General features: G+C 51.9%; 1 protein-coding gene across 1 annotated transcript; it reads right to left on the bottom strand.

The window, feature by feature from the left end:
- Window positions 1-4,003: 4,003 nt before the first annotated feature.
- On the bottom strand, window positions 4,004-16,699 carry LRRC40 (leucine rich repeat containing 40). The gene is made up of 15 exons (XM_069023688.1): window positions 16,391-16,699; window positions 15,714-15,895; window positions 15,364-15,437; window positions 14,523-14,652; window positions 14,037-14,160; window positions 13,656-13,798; window positions 12,943-13,115; window positions 12,140-12,230; window positions 9,859-9,904; window positions 8,481-8,589; window positions 7,862-7,969; window positions 6,603-6,713; window positions 5,757-5,834; window positions 5,412-5,597; window positions 4,004-4,760 (listed from the first exon to the last, which is right to left on the bottom strand). The coding sequence occupies exons 1-15, from the start codon at window positions 16,542-16,544 to the stop codon at window positions 4,655-4,657; spliced, it is 1,815 nt and encodes a 604-aa protein (XP_068879789.1). The 5' UTR covers window positions 16,545-16,699; the 3' UTR covers window positions 4,004-4,654.
- Between the last annotated feature and the right edge of the window lie 516 nt (window positions 16,700-17,215).

The following is a 17,215-nucleotide window of genomic DNA, read 5'->3' as shown; positions in this document are numbered from 1 at the left end:
GCTGTTCCCAGCGGGGAATCCCAAAACCCAGACCGTGCCCAGCTGCTGCTGCTTCTGGGGTTCCGGGGTCCAGCTTGGGTATCCCTGACAGCAATATGGGAAAACCCAGGGAAAGCCCCCTGCAGGTGTTTTCAGGGGATCCCACTGCCCTTGAGCAATGGCCAGGGGCTGAGGGACAGCTGGCTCCGGGATCACCGGCACCATTCCCACCCGAATCCCACATCCAAGGGTGCAGCCACAGCCCACGGGCACGCCCAGGATGTTCCACTTCTCTAAGAATTCCCAAACCTTCCCTCTCTGCCCGTGGGATCGGGGGAGCTGCAGACACAGGGAAGCCTCCAGGACCCTCCACTCCTAATAATTTCCCATTTTCCCAGTGCCAGCTCACAGTTCCTACCCAGGTGATGGCAAACCAGGAGAGTTCTCAGCCAGTTGTTCCCAACAGCGACCATTTAACATCCTCGAATCCGGTTTCATGTTTTCCAAGGTATTTTTTAACACATCCACGTCTGCATCTGTGTTTGGTGGCAGTGCCAGCCCTGGGAGGGGACAGGGGGCTCCACGCAGGGAGCAGGCAGGACAAGGCTGAGGGTGAATGGGGCAGCTGAGAGCAGAGCCAAGGAAATCCAGGAAAAATCTGAGTAGGAAATGCCCAGGAGGTTGGTTTGCTGTTGGTAGTGAGCACTTGGAGTATAAAGATGTTGCTTGGTTAAAGCCCTTTCCAGTGCCTAAAGGGGTTCCAGGAGAGCTGGAGAGGGACTGGGGACAGGGGATGGAGGGCCAGGACACAGGGAATGGCTTCCCAGTGCCAGAGGGCAGGGATGGATGGGAGATTGGGAAGGAATTCCTGGCTGGGGGGGTGGGGAGGTCCTGGCACAGGGTGCCCAGAGCAGCTGTGGCTGCCCCTGGATCCCTGGCAGTGCCCAAGGCCAGGCTGGACATTGGGGCTTGGAGCAGCCTGGGACAGTGGGAGGTGTCCCTGCCCATGGCAGGGGTTGGGATGGGATGGGCTCTGAGGTCCCTCCCAGCCAGCCCATTCTGGGATCCTGTGCACCCTCTCTGCTGTAATTTAGCATTGAATTGTTATGCAAGCAGAAATGCTTCTGTACAGACTGTGTACATAGCTCGGAGGGGACTGCAAGGACAGGGAATGCAAAACCAGGAGAAACGAACCCCACACATCGGGATCAGCTGAGTGCAGCTGTCAGGGGAGGCCCCGGCTCCTAGGGAGGATCAGGGTGTTTATTCCCGGGAGCTGCCCGTGGATGAGGGATGGGAATGGGGCTGTGCTGCCCTTCAGCACAGCCCTGCTGGGCCTCGGGGGCTCCGTCACCCCCTGGCCAGGCAGGGCCTGTCCCACCGCAGCAGGGTTGGGGACAGGTCCCACACAATGGCACAGGGGGTGACAGAGCTGCGGGGTCACCACCCACCGTGGCAGGGTTTGGACATAAATAAACACAGCAAGTCCCACCTCAGCACAGGGAGAACTTCTTCCCATGGAGGTGGCAGAGCCCTGAACAGCTGCCCGGGACGGGCGTGGGGTTTCCCTCTTTGGAGACATCCCAAACCCACCTGGATGGGTTGGACTGGATGCTCTGCAGAGGTCCCTCCCAGCGTGTGATTCTGTGAACTGGTGGGATTTCACAGTTAGAATTTCCAAAGGAAACTGGGGATGTTGTGTGCAGCTGCAGCTCCCTGCCCGCGCCCTGTCCCTCCCCGTTCCCCGTGGAAGCGCACAGAGCCCGGCGGCGTTCCCGGCACGCAGGGCAGGGCAGGGCCATCCCATCCCGCGCCCATACAACTTTCCGGGCAGTAGTTTGGATAGGATACGGATCCATGGATGCAGATCCATGGGGAGCTGGCCTGGCCCCGGAGCCACGGGCGGGCACAGCCGTGGTGGCAGCGGGGCCAGGCCCGCGGGGCACCACCACCACCCAATCCCAAAGGCGCCATTTGCAAATCGTGGAATTTCAGACCAAAAAAAAAAACACAAAAAACCCACCCAAAAAGCTTTTTGCCAATCCTCTCCCTGGCTGCTTCCAGCTGATTTAGTGGAAGTGGCTGACTGACTCCATGGCCTTTCTGTGTCTCTCTCGGGTGGCGGTGGCCGTGTCCCTTCCCTCCCTCCCTCCCCTTCCCCGGGCAGGGCACTCGCTCATCACTTCGGTTTTCTACCTGTGAGTACTGTATCCAGTTCAGAACCAACAGCTTCCTTTAGTAAAGATTTTACCATTTTATAAAAGACATGTTTAATTATGATGGAGATGGCTGTATTGTAATTAATATTTTGAGATAATTGTGATTTTGAGCTTAAATTATATACAGAAATGGTCATTTTTGTATGTGTTCAAAGATTGCTATATTCCAGATGACTGTACTTTTCAGTTAAATTCCAGTATCCATGTAAATAAAGCTGAATGAGGAAATATTTACTACTTTATTAACATAGATTGTGAATGTACTTCATGTTTTTTGCAGTATAAAGACTTACTGAACTTGAAAGCTGCTTCATTTTATGTGCAAAAAGGTACTTCAAAATTCTATTTTAAATCTATTGATTGAGTGCAATCAGCTCCTGTCCCTTGGCACATGCAGGTTGTCCCCTCCCCGTGCCCTGGAGGGCCTGGCCCGTGCGTGTGGGGTTACTGCATTTTGCAGATGCTTCTGTGCAGAGGGAGCCCAGGGACTGAACCGACGCTGTGCAGTGCAGCAGAGCCATTTTCGGCTTTGCTGTACCCACCTTTTTCAGTATTTCAGAAAAAAAAAAGTGTTTTGAATAACATTAAAAAGTCTCTTTATTGTATAAATAATAAAAACGTCACCTTATTGTAAAGGCTTGTGGGTGGTTTTTTTCCTGGCAGAAAGGAGGATGCAGAGGGAGGGGAAGGGGGGGCTGCTCCCCCCATCCCGCTGGGAATGAGCCTGGAAAATTGGGCAACTCCCAAGTGGGACTGCCCTGGTCCAGCTGCAGCCACTGGGAGACATCAAATATGGGAAGGGAGTGATGGAAATGGGGAAGAAAACTCAGGGTTGGCTGCTTTTGGGGCAAATGTATGGAAGGACAAATGTATGGAAACAAAAGGGGGCAGGGGTGAGGGCAGCAGCAGTTCCATCATCCATCCAAGGAGCTGCAGAAGTGCCCCTGGAGCTCCAGGTGGCCCCTGCTGTCACTGCACACGGGCACTGCCACGTATTTCCCACAGGACAGATCCTGTCCTTCCCATTCCTGCTCCCCCAAACCCTTTCCCAGACAGGTCAGTGCCTCCCATTTCCCTCCCAGCCAGGACCAGGTTCTGGTCCCCTCCTTGGGGACCACGGGCAGGTGCAGCTGGGCCTGAGCCCCCTGAGCCATCCCTGCTGCAGCTGGAAGGCAATTCCCACACCTGGAGAGCTGAGGGTGAGCTCAGTGTACTTTGTGTTCATCTGGACACATTCAAAACCTGGGAATTTTACTGTGGAACTGTATTAAATCCTGCTGTGCTACAGAACCTCCCTCCAGGGCTGTGTCCAGGTCTGCAAGAGAGACCCTGAGGGGCTGGAGCGTGTCCAGGGCAAGGAACGGAGCTGGGAAGGGGCTGGAGCCCCAGGAGAATTCCTGAGGGAGCCGGGAAAGGGGCTGGAGCCCCAGGAGAGGCTGAGGGAGCTGGGAAAGGGGCTGAGCCTGGAGCAAAGGAGGCTCAGGGGGGACCTTGTGGCTCTGCACAAGTCCCTGACAGGAGGGGGCAGCCGGGGGGGTCGGGCTCTGCTGCCAGGGAACAGGGACAGGAGGAGAGGGAACGGCCTCAGGCTGGGCCAGGGCAGGAGCAGGGTGGACAGCAGCAGGAATTTCTCCATGGAAGGGGTTTTCAGGCACTGGAAGGTGATGGAGTCCCCACCCACAGGGCAGCACTATTACATTAAAGGTAGCACCTGCAGGACAGTTGGAAGTGTGTTTGAACAAGAGAAGTTCCCAATGTTCCTGTCTACAAAGCTCAGTTACAGCTTGAAGGACCCAGAGCAGACATCCAAGGGGAACATTTATTGTCTCGCTGCAGCTGCCAACACCAGCCCCTTTCTCACCCCTGGGGCACCTCTCACCACCTCACAGCTCCAGTACTCGACCACACTCGCACCGGGGGCAGTTCTGGGGACAGCAGTGAAACAAGATAAAAAAGGGATACAAAACCCACAGTGTTCCCTTCTGCCTTTGGCCCCAACGTTCTGATGGTGCCAACTCTTTTTGACCCCAGCTCAGCTGCAGGAAGCACCACGGCTGTGCTGAAGGCAGCTTTCCATGCTGTCCTTTATTACAAACAGTGTAAACAGGGTGTGGGATGCTGAAACCCCTGCTGGAACATGCAGCGGGCAGGGAATGTTTCACAGGTTGGGTTCTTAACACTGCAACAAAGGCTCATGGCCGGGCAGGCTCCCAGCCAGGAGCAGGAGGAGGATGGAGGAGGAATGGAGGCAGTGGAGCCCAGGGGTGCTGGTGGGACAGGGATACCTGGCTCGTCCTGCGGTGCCCAGGCGGGAATGCAGCTCCGCAGGTATTCCAGCAGTGCAGCCGTGCCCTCGGCCAGGCTCAGGTGGCAAGGCCAGGCCAGGGCCCAGGGCTGAGGTGGGAATGCCCAGGGCTCAGGTGGAATGCCCAGGGCTCAGGTGGAATGCCCAGGGCTCAGGTGGGAATGCGGCTCCGCAGGTATTCCAGCACGGCAGCCGTGCCCTTGGCCAGGACGGCGGCGCGGGGCGTACGGAATGGGTTCCCTTCCAGCAGCAGGCTCCTGCAAACAGGGATTAGTTACTGGGATAAAAACTCCTGTACCCACGCACTCATCCACTGCATACAGATTTCTGAGGCCTTTGAAATTCCTGAGTAATTCCTCTTCTGTCCTGCTGAAGGAGTTTGGGTCTCTGCTTCCCTCGTTCACAGCAGCTGAGCTTTGGAGACAGCTGAATTTTAATTTATGCTGATAAATCAGTGGGGGTGTAGCACACACCCCACTCCTTCAGCCTCTACCAGGAGGAGTGAGAAAAGAACTTCTGGAATATAGAAACAGAAGGCCAGAGTGGCTCAGGCTGGAAGGGAGCAGTGGGGTCAGCTGATCCAACCTCCCTGCTCAACGGGCAGTGCACCAGCAGCGTGACTGGGAGCACAGGAAATGTGACTCCCCAAAGCTCCACCATGAGCTTCACACAACCAACAGACCCTCAACATCAGCTTTAAATGATGAAACAACTCCTCCAATTCCCTGCAATACTGAGAAATTAGGGAAGAAATTATGGAAGAAACTGCCCTGTTGTACAAATGGTCAGTGACCCTTTTTGGGCAAACCCAATGCCCTGACAATGGGTGCTTTTTCCTCTAGCAAACATTCCCTGAAGAATCCACACAGAACATGTGTTTATAACCAGGGCCCCATGACCCCACACACCTGAGGTTCTCACAGTTGCCCAGCTCTGGGGGCACCTGGAGGAGGTCATTGTTCTGCAGGTCCAGCGTTCCCAGCTTGTCCATCCCCTTCAGCTGCACAGGGTCGATGGATCCCACCTGGTTGTTGCTGAGCAGGATGGTCTCCAGGGCTGGCAGGTGATAGAGGACACTGGGGAACACCTTAAATCTTCAGGAAGACAAAGGAGGGATGGTCAGAAACAGGGCATTCAAAACAGGAGCCCCCAGCTGGTTGAAGTGGCTCCTTGTTCTCACACCACAGGAAAATTGTGTCAAACTGAGCCCAGCTCTTTTTATTGTTGTATTAAAAAAACCTACAGTTGCTCACCTATTAAAAGCAAGATTTATTGTGTGCAGCCTTTTCAGTGCCTCCATCCCCTCGGGCAAGGCTGTCAGAACATTGTTCCTGTTATCAAAGGAAGACACAAAACAACAATCACTAAACTTAGTCGGGCTTTTGGCTGAGAATCCCCAGGACAGAACATATTGATCACGCTGACCAGCTACACAGTCTGGGGCAAGTTCCCTGCCCCATAACGGGGGCAGGAGCATGCCATGGCTTCCCATTTCTGCCAGGACCCTCAGAGCCTGTCCTCTAAAGATTCCCAAGCACCCACCAACTCCACAAACGTGCCTGAAATTCAGCTCCTTGTTCCCAGAGGAAAGCTTATCAAAGCGCACAGATCCTGGAGCCAAAGTGAATCAGTCAGGTCACTCTAAACCTCCCCAAAATCCATGCACTGAGCTAGTCCTGATCTAAACAATGCTGGGAGTATTTCTCAGGAGTCAGAGGAGGCAAGGTGACAACAAGGAACTGGCTCTTGCCTCTGTTTCTGGCAGTGCAACAAAATCTGCACCTTCCCCATACTAATTCCCAGGATTTTCTGGTGTGGTTTTCTTCTGGGGGGTGGTGGGAGCGTTTTGAAGTAGCAACATCTCAGAACCCTTTCCTGACTGAGGCAGGATCTCTCCTCCAACAAGTCTCAGAACAGGTCCATTGCTTTTTAAGCAAGGCCCAAATTCAGGCCACGTCCTATTCCGGCTCTGCCATGGAGGCGTTTTGGGAGTGAGAGATGATTTCAGTGCTGCCATCCCACTGGAACAGATGGCTGGCATTGGGAGGCAGGGAAAGAAGATCCCAGGGAAGGAAGTGCAACACACACACATCACCAACCTGAGATCCAAATGTGTCAGTTTATGGAGCAGGCACAGCTCTGAGGAAATGGAGGAGATCTTGTTGAAGCCCAGGCTGACATCACAAACGGAGTCCTTCAGCTCCACAAGCCTGAAGCACAAAAGGAAGATGCTTCCATTATGGAAGCTCAGGGCTGCATTCTCAGTTATTAAAACCCCTGGTTTATTCCACAAATCAAGGACATGTTGTGTTTCTTGGCTTTTCTGAAGGGATTTTGGGAAGATCATGGGATGCCACCTGTGGGAGCTGCTGCTCCTCCAGCCTTACACTTGGGGTAAGGCAAAGCTCAAATCGTTTATCTACACTTATCAGACTGCACTTTCTCTCACTGATTTCTCTCTCAGATGATGCTACCAAAGCCTCCTCAGTAAATGCAGTCAGGAGCTATTGCAGAGACCATAGCACAAGTGACATCACTGCCACCTCCTGCCACGGAAGTGTTTTAACACAGACTTTACCCACCTTCTTCTGCAGCCAAAAAAACCTGACAGAAATTCCTATTTTTCTCCCATCTTTTGTTTCTGCTCACTGTGGTGCTGTTACAAATTGCAGAAGTATCTGCTGCTGCTGCTTGTGGAAGGTCATCTATTGTATTAACATGCTTTGGTGTAAAGGTTTTAACAGCTCAAGAAGTTCCCTGGTGAGTCCCTCAAACAGAATCTCTGGTTTAGCCCTAAAACAAAAAGCAATTAAATGAGAAGACACTCCTGTCTCTTGTCTGGATCGGCATGGAATTCTGAGGCAGCTGCACACTCCCCCACTCCTATCCCAAGGAAAGCAGCAGCCTCTCACACAAAAAGTGACAAAGCACAGGGTGCACAAGCAGCAGCTCCCAAAACTGAGTCTCTAGAAGCCTTTTTTCCCTCGGGGATGGCACCTCTCCAAGCTGTCTGTGCCAGAGGTTCAATGTTCACCCAACCTGGCAATAAATCACCCCCACAAGGGTGATGGTGTCCTCAAAAATCAGTGTGGATGAGTTTTTGGGCTCCCAGAGACACAGCAACCTCCCTGCTAACACAGAGGGATGATTTCTTCCCAGCAGTGCCAGGGAAAGCTTTTCCTTGGCTGTGGCTGGCACCAGTGACCGCACAGCCCCCCTGCACACGAGGGTGGCACTGGTGCCTCCTCACGCTCGGGTTTGTGTGCTCACAGAGCCCCAACAGCTCAGGGGGAGAAGAGGATGCTGAAACAAAGGCAGAAGAGCAAATCCCAGCTGGGAATGCCCTTCCCAGCAGTACCTTGGGGGGATCTCCCGGAGCTGGTTCTTGCTGAAGTTCACGGTGGCCACGGGATTGGTGCCCACGGCATCGAACACGGCGGCAGGGATCTCGGCAGCCTGCTTGTCACTGGGACAGGAGTGACACCAATTAACCACTGCCTGCTAATTAGCAGCGCGTTTCTGCCCCCTTTTAGAGAAAATTAGGAGTAGAACAAACAGGTAACAGCTGCAGAAAGCTCCCACCACTGCCCCATGTCCACAGTGTCACCAAACAGGATTTTTTTCCCTTTCCCAACCATTCCAGGTCCATCTAAGGAGTAACTGAGCAGACAGTCCTCTACTACAAGATGTTCTGGGACTTAATGAAAATCATAGAGAGTTTCAAAGGTACTAAAAGCACCTGCTGGGATTCAGCACTTCAGTGAGTTATTGCAGGATATTTGATAATACAAAAAAATAGTTCCAACCCCACAGTCCAAATCTGCCTATTCCCAAGCACAGGAATTAAAGGGGGAAATGCCCCCATGCAGCAGGGTTTGTGGCCAGCTTGGTGTATAATGAAGGTGGGGAAAAAACCCACAAGCATGAAACAGGACAGTGTTCTCACAACTTCAGGAATGGGTACTATTCCCAAATACCTGTATTCCAGTAATTTCAGCGTGGTTATGGCATGGGTGTTGACCGTGGACTGGCTGGGAAGAGTCATGGCTGTCACAGGAGCCTCTTCATTGGGGCCAGGTCCATCATCTGGGGACACCAGAGGGGTGCAGTGACACAGATGAGCTGCTCTGAGTGGCCCCAGGCAGCTGCCACCATCCCCCTCTAATCCTGCTCTACTCTGGCTCAACCGAAGACCATCAGATTCGTATTATTTCCATCATTTCCTTATAAAGGGGTTTTTCCACCTTGGATTTGGGGGTTCTTTTAGGGCGTGGGAGGGAGAAGGATTGACCTGGACTTTGCAAAGCAGGGGAGGAAGCACTGGAGGTGTGCTGGTGGCAGCTGCTCTGTGAGGCTCTGCTCCATGGGGTAGGGAGCTGGAAACTACAAAAAATCTGAAATTCCCTGAAAAAAGGGAATTCTGACTGGAAATGATGATATAGAGCAGCTTTATCCACACCAGCACATCTGACCACAACTCCAGTTAAAGCATTAGTATTTACCAACCCCCCTCTATGAAGTTCCTTCTGATTACTCCCCACAATCCACATGAAAAAGCTCCTGCACACCTGAAAGGGGAATTCCCACCCAGCTGAGCAGGGCGAGTCCAACCATTCCATAAATCCAACTTCCACTCAAAGGAATCCAGCAAAACTCTTCTGGAAACTCAGCAGCATCCAGGAATAAAAGCCTACTAACAACTGTGCCCAACCACAAGTAGTTAAGGAAGGGCAAAAGGGGCAGAAAGAGGCTAAAAAGAGAGGAATTTTCCAATTTACATCTCTCCAGAAACAGGAGTGGCACTGTTTTAGCTCCACGGATGCCCTAAGAGGCAGGGGAAAACCACGAGCACTGCTGGACATGCAAGACATGAGTTAATTGTGTTCTCCACAGTGGTATTCCCTGCTGGGAGTTCACCACACTGAGCATCCCATGAACTCCTGTCAAGTTCACAGGGCACATTTCCACGGAAGAGGACATCTGGAAGGAATTTTTGAGGCTGATTAATGCTGCCATCCTCTGGCCAGTGCAGAGACCCCCTGGGAAAGGAACACTCACACCACTGGCAAGGGCAGCTGAGCCATCTGTTGAGGCCCCTTCGAAATACAGAGGCTGAACATCCAGAGATTGGGTTTGTAAATGATAATCCTCAATTAAGAATGTTTATTATTCAGTATTAGCTAACAGGATAAGAAAAAGAAACAGAAATATCACAGCAAATTGTTGAGTAAAGGAAATCATTATTGCAGGATAACTGGGGGGACCTGGATTTAAACAACTGCACATCCTAAATTCTAATTTATTTTAATTTCTTAGAATATTCTCTTTAAAATGCAGCAGAAGAAAGCAACATACCTTGGATTTTGCTTCTCAGGTATTTCAGCAGTTCCTGGGTTCCTTTCTTTAAAAAAGAAACAAAACCCAAGTCACTCAGCAGTGTTTGTACAGCTGGAGGGACAATGCAGAGGGACAATTCCAGCACACAGGTGGATCCCGCAGCACTCCTGACTAAAAATTTCACTGAAAACCCCACAGCAAAACCCTCCTCCACAGCAGCCTGGGAACTTGCTTAGCTGGAATTTTATTTATTCCAGCTGAAAATTTCTGATCCTAAACGACAGCCTCAGGCTCCACTTTTGTAGCTCCTTATGTGAAGAGTTTTGTCACTTCCAAAAGCAAGGAAAAAAGCTCCCATGAGCTTAATTTTCCCTTTAAAAAAGCTCCAGCACAATTTGCTATGGAGAAGACATCTACAGTTTGTCAGTGAAGCCGACTGCTCATTGTTCTGCTACTTTTTTATGGCCCAAATTATAAACTCTGGGAAAATCACAGCAATTGGCAGAACTTGCAGGGATTTTTAACAGCTCCAAAGATTTCCCTCAGTCCTCTCACAGCAACTTCCAGTGGTGAGACACAGTTGCCACGTGCATAACCTGTGAGTAGTGAAGCCCAATCTCCTCTGGACTGTTTGTTTTAGGGGAAAGGCAGGTTTGGGGTATGATTTTACAGGTTTCAGAACCAGGGACTAACCTAAAGTGCTGGATGTGAATGAACATTTCTCATTCCAGCTGACACAGCCTATGAGACTGGATGAACACAGAGGGATGAAGGCAACGTGGATGTTGGAAAGGAAGGAACTGTCACAAGGAGACAGGCAGGGAGAGGTGGGGCTGTGCTGAGCATGGCAAGGGAAGCCAACAGGGAACAAGCTGGGAAGCTGTGAGGGAAGGGTGAAGGTCAAACTCAAATCTCAGTAACACACACATGGAGAGGAAAGCAGAGAGCAAGGCAAAGCTCCAGAGCCAAGCGATGGCACGGGAGGTAACAAAAGCAGACCAGGATTTAACACAAATAACTGGAAATTCATCAAGAACCAGGAATGGGGTTGGGACTGGAATGAGAGACCGGAGGAAGAGAAGGTGAGCTGGGCAGGGCTGGAGAAGACAAGAATCTGCTGCTCCACTGCACTCACCCCAGCCCTTTATCTCAGTATCCACCTGCTCTAAGCAGTACCTGGGGAGCCCTAAAGCTCCTCCATCAATTGCTCCTCTAAACCAAGTGTGAAAAATCCAGCCAGGCACAGAAAATTGCAGCCCCGTGGGTTTAGTGTTGGTGATGGATCCAGGCAGCGCAAACAGAACACGGCCCGACGGCCTCCTCGTGCCTGGCCTTTGCTCCAGGTGGCAAATACAGCCCAGCAGTGACAATTCCAGCTGAAGCAGCAAATCCTCAGTAATCCAGGGAACAGCAGGACTCCAGCAGCCCTGACTCAGACTCCTTTCCAGGAGCACTTTGGACAAGTGCTCATTAACTCAGTGCACACTCTGCTCCCTCAGTCAGGCGCATGAGGGTTTCCCCCTCCTGACAGATGTTACAGATTTCATTGCAACACAGACTTGTCAGTGCTGCTTATTTTTGGAGCATCCCAGTGCTTTGGGAACATTGATTTTACAAGCCTGGCAAAGGTGCAGAAGTAGGAATGTACAGCAGCACTGAGGAGAGGGGCCTGAGAGGGAAAAAGTAACAGGGAATTCTGCAGCACGAGCAGTGCCCACGCTCCAGCCTCCCTGCTGCCCTGAGGACTCCTTTTCTCAGGAACAACTCACACCCTCCTTCTGCTGCCTCCCTACAAGAGAACAGACAACTGAATCCTACATCCTTAATTAAGACAAGATATTAAAGCCCATCCCATCCCACCCCTGTTCCATGGGCAGGGCCACCTCCCACTGTCCCAGGCTGCTCCAAGCCCCAATGTCCAGCCTGGCCTTGGGCACTGCCAGGGATCCAGGGGCAGCCACAGCTGCTCTGGGCACCCTGTGCCAGGGCCTGCCCACCCTCCCAGGGAACAATTCCTTCCTAATACCCCATCTATCCCTGCCCCTTGTCCTGTCACTCCATCCCTTGACCAAAGTCCCTCTCCAGCTCTCCTGAAAGCTCTTCAGGCCCTGCAAGGCCACACTGAGGTCACCCCAAAGCTTCTCCTCTCCAGGCTGAACAATCCCAGCTCTCCCAGCCTTTCCTCCCAGAAGAGCTGCTCCATCTCCCTGATCATTCTGGTGCCTCCTCTGGACTCTCTCCAGCAGCTCCAGGTCCTTCCTGCACAAATGTTCACACACAACCAAGCCCCAGTGCTTACTTGCAGCAGGTCTCTCCGAATGGTTCTCAAAGGATTTCCCTCCAGTGCCAGGAATTTCAGCTGAGGGAGGTTCCCCAGTGTGTAAGGCAACCTGCAGAGGGAAACAACTGATTCCAAAGCAGCTCCAAACCAACTGTTAAAGAACATGCAATGGTTGGGCAGACAGGACTCTGAAGCTCAGGTTCAAAGAAGATTCAGGATCCCAGATTCATTTAAGTTGGAAAAGCCCTCCCAGACCACTGGGTCCAACCTGTGCCTGATCCCTGCCTTGTCCCCAGCCCAGAGCCCTGAGTGCCACCTTCAGCCCCCCAGGGATGGGCACTCCAAACCTCCCTGGGCAGCCCCTGCCAAGGCCTGACCATCCTTTCCATGCAGAAATTCCTGCTGCTGTCCACCCTGAGCCTCCCCTGGCCCAGCCTGAGGCCGTTCCCTCTCCTCCTGTCCCTGTTCCCTGCCAGCAGAGCCCGACCCCCCCGGCTGCCCCCTCCTGTCAGGGACTTGTGCAGAGCCACAAGGTCCCCCCGGAGCCTCCTTTGCTCCAGGCTGAGCCCCTTTCCAGCTCCCTCAGCTGCTCCTCGGGCTTGACTCTTCCCCAACTTCCTCAGCTGCTCCTCACAGTGCTTCCATGTCACATGTAAGTCACAGGCAGAACACAGAATATTTAAGAAGTCCCAGTTTGATCACAGCAATCCCACAACATACAGAGGGTTCCTTCATTTTTTGACTGAGTCATTCCTTAACCGCCCTGCCCCCAGGAAGGAGGAGCTGCCACCACCCAGCCCCAGCCCAGGTGCCACTATTACCTACTGATGTCATTGTTGGCCAGGTCGAGTCTCTCCAGCTTCTGCAGCACCGTGATCTCCTCAGGCACTGCCTTGATCTTGTTGTCCCTGAGCTCCAGCACGCACAGGGAGCTCAGCTGTTTTAGATTCTCTGCATTCAGGATTTCAATCTGATTCTCCCCAGCGTGTAATTCCTATGGGAACAAAGAGCACCACTACTGTGGCCAAATTACTTTATAACTTCTCTCCTAAATCATGACACCAGCAGTCATCAGTATGATGATGTGGAGAATATGGAGATCTTGATTCCCTTTCATCTGCCTACAAAATACCTGGATATAACCTGATTATGTTAAAAGGAAGAACAGTGTTTTTTCTCTGTAGTTACAAAGAAAAAAACCATAATGAACAAAGTGAATTTATCCAGAAAAAGTTCCCAGAGATAAAAAGTAACTGTTGCAGGCAATATTAGATCCAGCTTTCAGCCATTCCTCTCCTAAATACTTTTTATTTTCCAAATCTGGAAAGTTGTGCAAACTCATCTTTCAAAAGGCTGAATAATGAGGACACTAAGAGAAGGTGCACGTGGGGATGCATTAAACAGAGCTCTAAACACAGAGTTGTCATCTGGTTCTGATCATAGCACCTCACAAAAGCTTGTGCTCAAAGTAACTGTCACTATTTCAAAGTTCACAGCAGATGCATCTCCAGCAGAGCAGCCATTCCCAGCTCACCTTCAGTAACTTGCAGGAGGGAAACTCTGGCAAGGAACGCAGTTTGTTTTTCCTCAGGTAAAGCTGCTCCAGGGATGCCATGGTTGCTAGTTTAGAAGGTACCGTTTCCAGGTAATTTTTGGTACAGTCCAGCTGTCTCAAGCCTGTGGAGTTAAACATGCAGTGACAGAAAGAGGAGAAAACAAAAATACCTTTCTACAGCAGCATAATTATCCTGGGGTTTAGTTTGAAATAAAGGCAACAACATTTTGCCAACAACTGTGATTTTCTTGAGAAAGCAGTAACTCCTCAAGGATGTATTTTAAAACCCTGCACTGTATTGCTGAACATAAGCACATCACTGGCTGTTTGGCATTTAGTAACTCGAGGAAAGTGATTTACTTTTCATGGCACTGAGATCTGCAGGCAGCTCCTTGAGCTGGTTACAGGCCAAATTGAGCCGCACCAAGTTCACCAGCAGAGCACAACTGGTGGGAATGGCTGTGAGCTGGTTGTTGGACACATCCTGCAGATTGAAACAGAGAGAGAGATGAGAGACGTCTGAGAACATCCCAGGAGTGCTGCTAGTGCAAAGTTAATTAGTGGCAGAACAGTAAAATTAGATGGCTGACAACTGGCACAAGTGTGAGAGAAGAAACAATCTCCCAGGGCTGACAGATCACCAGGGATTTCAGCCTTCCCAAAATACTTGTCAAACCAAGAACAAACTAAAAACAAACCCCACCATGCAATAACTGACATTAGAACAGTCACTGGAATATTCACAAAGTTCTGCCACTGAGAATCCACAGGATCTTTTAACTGGCAGTGGGGAAACATGGGTAAATCCTTTCCAAACAAAGAAATAGGTTTGAAGTTGTGCTTTACCAGCTCCTCCAAGGTGAGGAGCTGCCCCAGCCTCTCGGGCAGGAGGCTCAGCTCGTTGTGCTGCACCAGGAGGCTCCTCAGATGGGGCAGCTGCAGCAGCTCCTCAGGGAGGCTCCTCAGTTTGTTGTGGCTGGGGTGGAAACATGGAACACAAAGGGAAAGGACGAACACTCAGGAGTTTTTAGGAATGTGACTGCACACAGAACATTTGTGTCCCACAGCCTGCTGGTCAGGACACTGCCACCTGTAAGGAAAACCTGGCTCCTGGGAGCAATTAACTATCTTTACTTACTTGGTCAAGAAGACTTTTAATCCTACCCTGAATTTAAAACATTCCAGATAGATCCTGGGGTTTTTTTTGTTTATGTATTTCTCACACGCAGTGGCAGCATAACCTCTCCTTGTGCACAAATTTACAAAATTACCCCAGTAAACAGAAGATTTTGAACCTTCCAGCACAAACAAGATCTACACAGTTATTTACAATGTGCATTATTCATGACTGGAAATATTTTATCCTCAGAACTGCCAGACTGAAGCAAATAAATGAAGATATTTTGTGTATGATTATTCAGAATATCACTGTGACTTTGCAAATGGGACTTTGAACATCAGTGAAAACAATTTCAACAAATACAAGGCCACCAGTTTTGAACCAAAACTGATAATATAATACAACATAACATAATATAACATACATAGTATATAATATCTAATAATACTCTACAGTGAGTAACCTGGAATTAATGTTTTGAAAGAAAGGTTGATGTCCTGCCATCTCTCACTCACATCTGAAAGTCACTGTAGTATTTCTCACGTTTATTCTGTACCATGGCCTTACCTGACATCGAGTTTCTGGAGATTTTCAAGTTGCCCTAAAGCAGAAGGGAGTGATGTCAGTTGATTGTCATGTACCTGGAAAAGAGAGGTTTTAGAATACAGTTACTAATCTGTACCTTGCATGGCTTTTTCCCAGGCCTCCCCACCCTCACAGGGAACAATTCCTCCCCAGTATCCCATCTGTCCCTGTCCTCTGGCAGTGGGAAGCCATTCCCCCTTGTCCTGGCACTCCAGGCCCTTGTGAAAGAATACACCAGGGAAACGGAAAATGGAAAACAAAGATCCAGGCCAACGTTTTCCCACCTCCTACGTGGAAGTACCGCCAGAGTACCAAGGGATCCTTGTACTCACATCCAGCATGGTGAGGGCAGGCAGCAGCTGCACATCCTCCGAGAGGCTCTGCAGCTTGTTGGAGGCCAGGATCAGCTTGGTCAGGTCCGTCTGCTCCCACCAGCGATCGGCAGCTCCGAAGGACAGGTTCTGCTGGGCTTCCTCCGGGACGTCCAGGTTAATCCTCCACACGTGCTCGGGCACTGCAGCACAAACACAGGCGTCAGCTGAACCCCGCAGGTGTTCGCTGCAAGCTTCCACTATCAGCGTGCTTTCCATATATAAAATCATAGAGTGGGTTGGAAGGGACCTTAATGATCGTCTAGTTCCAACCATATACAGAGACAGATATATCTATGTGGATGTATACATGCATGTGTATGTGTGTACATAAATACATATATACATACATATGTACATACATACACACATACAATACACACATCCCTATAGTCACCCTGCAGTCCATTGTGTTCAAGACACGCTTTTGCAGGGCTGACAACAAGCCGACGGAAACATGCCAGAAACAGACAAAAGTGAGTCGATTGCGAGCAGATGGCGCTTCCCGGGAGCCGCTCCCGCCCCGCCCGGACGCGCTGCCCGCAGCCCGAGCCCCGCGGTGTCCCGGGGGCTCCCCGGCAGCAGCGCCGGCGAGGTGCGGGGCGGGAGGGCCCCGCGGGCGGCTCCGGCTCACGCACCGTGGGTGAGGCCGCGTCCCGCCAGGTTGAGCTGCCCGCTGCGCCGCGCCAACCGCAGCAGCCCCTGCGGCACAAGCGGCGCCGGCTCGGCCGCCCGCCCGAACCCCGGCCCCGCGCCGCCACCGCCCGCCCGCGCCCGCCGAGCCGCCGCCATCCCCGACACAGCCCGAGCGGGGCCGGGGCCGAGCCGGAGCCGAGCTAGAGCCGCCCGCAGCCGGAGCAGGAGCCGCAGCCGGAGCCGCCCGCCCGCCTGCCTCACGGGCGGAGCCGCGCGGGGCCCCGCGGGCGGAGCCGGCCCAACGTCGGCGCCGCCATTTCCCGCCCCGCGGAGCCGAAATGGAGACCCGGACCGCTCCGAGTGTCCCGGCGGCCAGCCCGGACCGCCCCACTCGGGGTGCTGCACGCGGACACACGAGGAACCGCAAATGAAAAGGCGCTTTTACGTCATTTTATTGTTTTTTCCTTTCCCCGTTAGCCCAGTTTGCAGTGGCACTGCAGCCTCGTGGGGTGCTGGGGGTGGTTGGGGCTTCATGATCTTCCGGGTCTCTTCCAACCTCAGCAATCTCAGGGTGGTTTGGGTTGGGAGGGACCTTAAAGTCCATCTCATTCCACCCCCAGCCATGGGCAGGGACACCTTCCACTGTCCCAGGCTGCTCCAAGCCCCGTCCAACCTGGCCTGGGACACTTCAGGGATCCAGGGCAGCCACAGCTGCTCTGGGAATTCTATTCCAGGGCCTGCCCACCTTCACAGGGAAGGATTTCTCCCCAGAGATCCCATCTGAAGCCGCCCATGGAATCAGCCTCGTGTGTGCAGGTCCTACCAGC

Source organism: Aphelocoma coerulescens, chromosome 8 (genome assembly GCF_041296385.1).
Source record: "Aphelocoma coerulescens isolate FSJ_1873_10779 chromosome 8, UR_Acoe_1.0, whole genome shotgun sequence".
In the NCBI taxonomy this organism is placed as follows: Eukaryota; Metazoa; Chordata; class Aves; order Passeriformes; family Corvidae; genus Aphelocoma; species Aphelocoma coerulescens.
The sequence above is the reverse complement of the archived record's forward strand: the minus strand, read 5'-3'. Positions and strand labels throughout refer to the sequence as shown.

Coding starts and splice junctions, on each gene's coding strand:
- LRRC40 (XM_069023688.1), bottom strand. CDS start 16,544: ATGGCGGCGGCTCGGCGGGCGCGGGCGGGCGGTGGCGGCGCGGGGCCG. Junction 5,598..5,756: donor ATAAATCTTGCTTTTAATAG/GTGAGCAACTGT, acceptor GTCTTCCTGAAG/ATTTAAGGTGTTCCCCAGTG. Junction 4,761..5,411: donor GGCAACTGTGAGAACCTCAG/GTGTGTGGGGTC, acceptor CCCTGTTTGCAG/GAGCCTGCTGCTGGAAGGGA.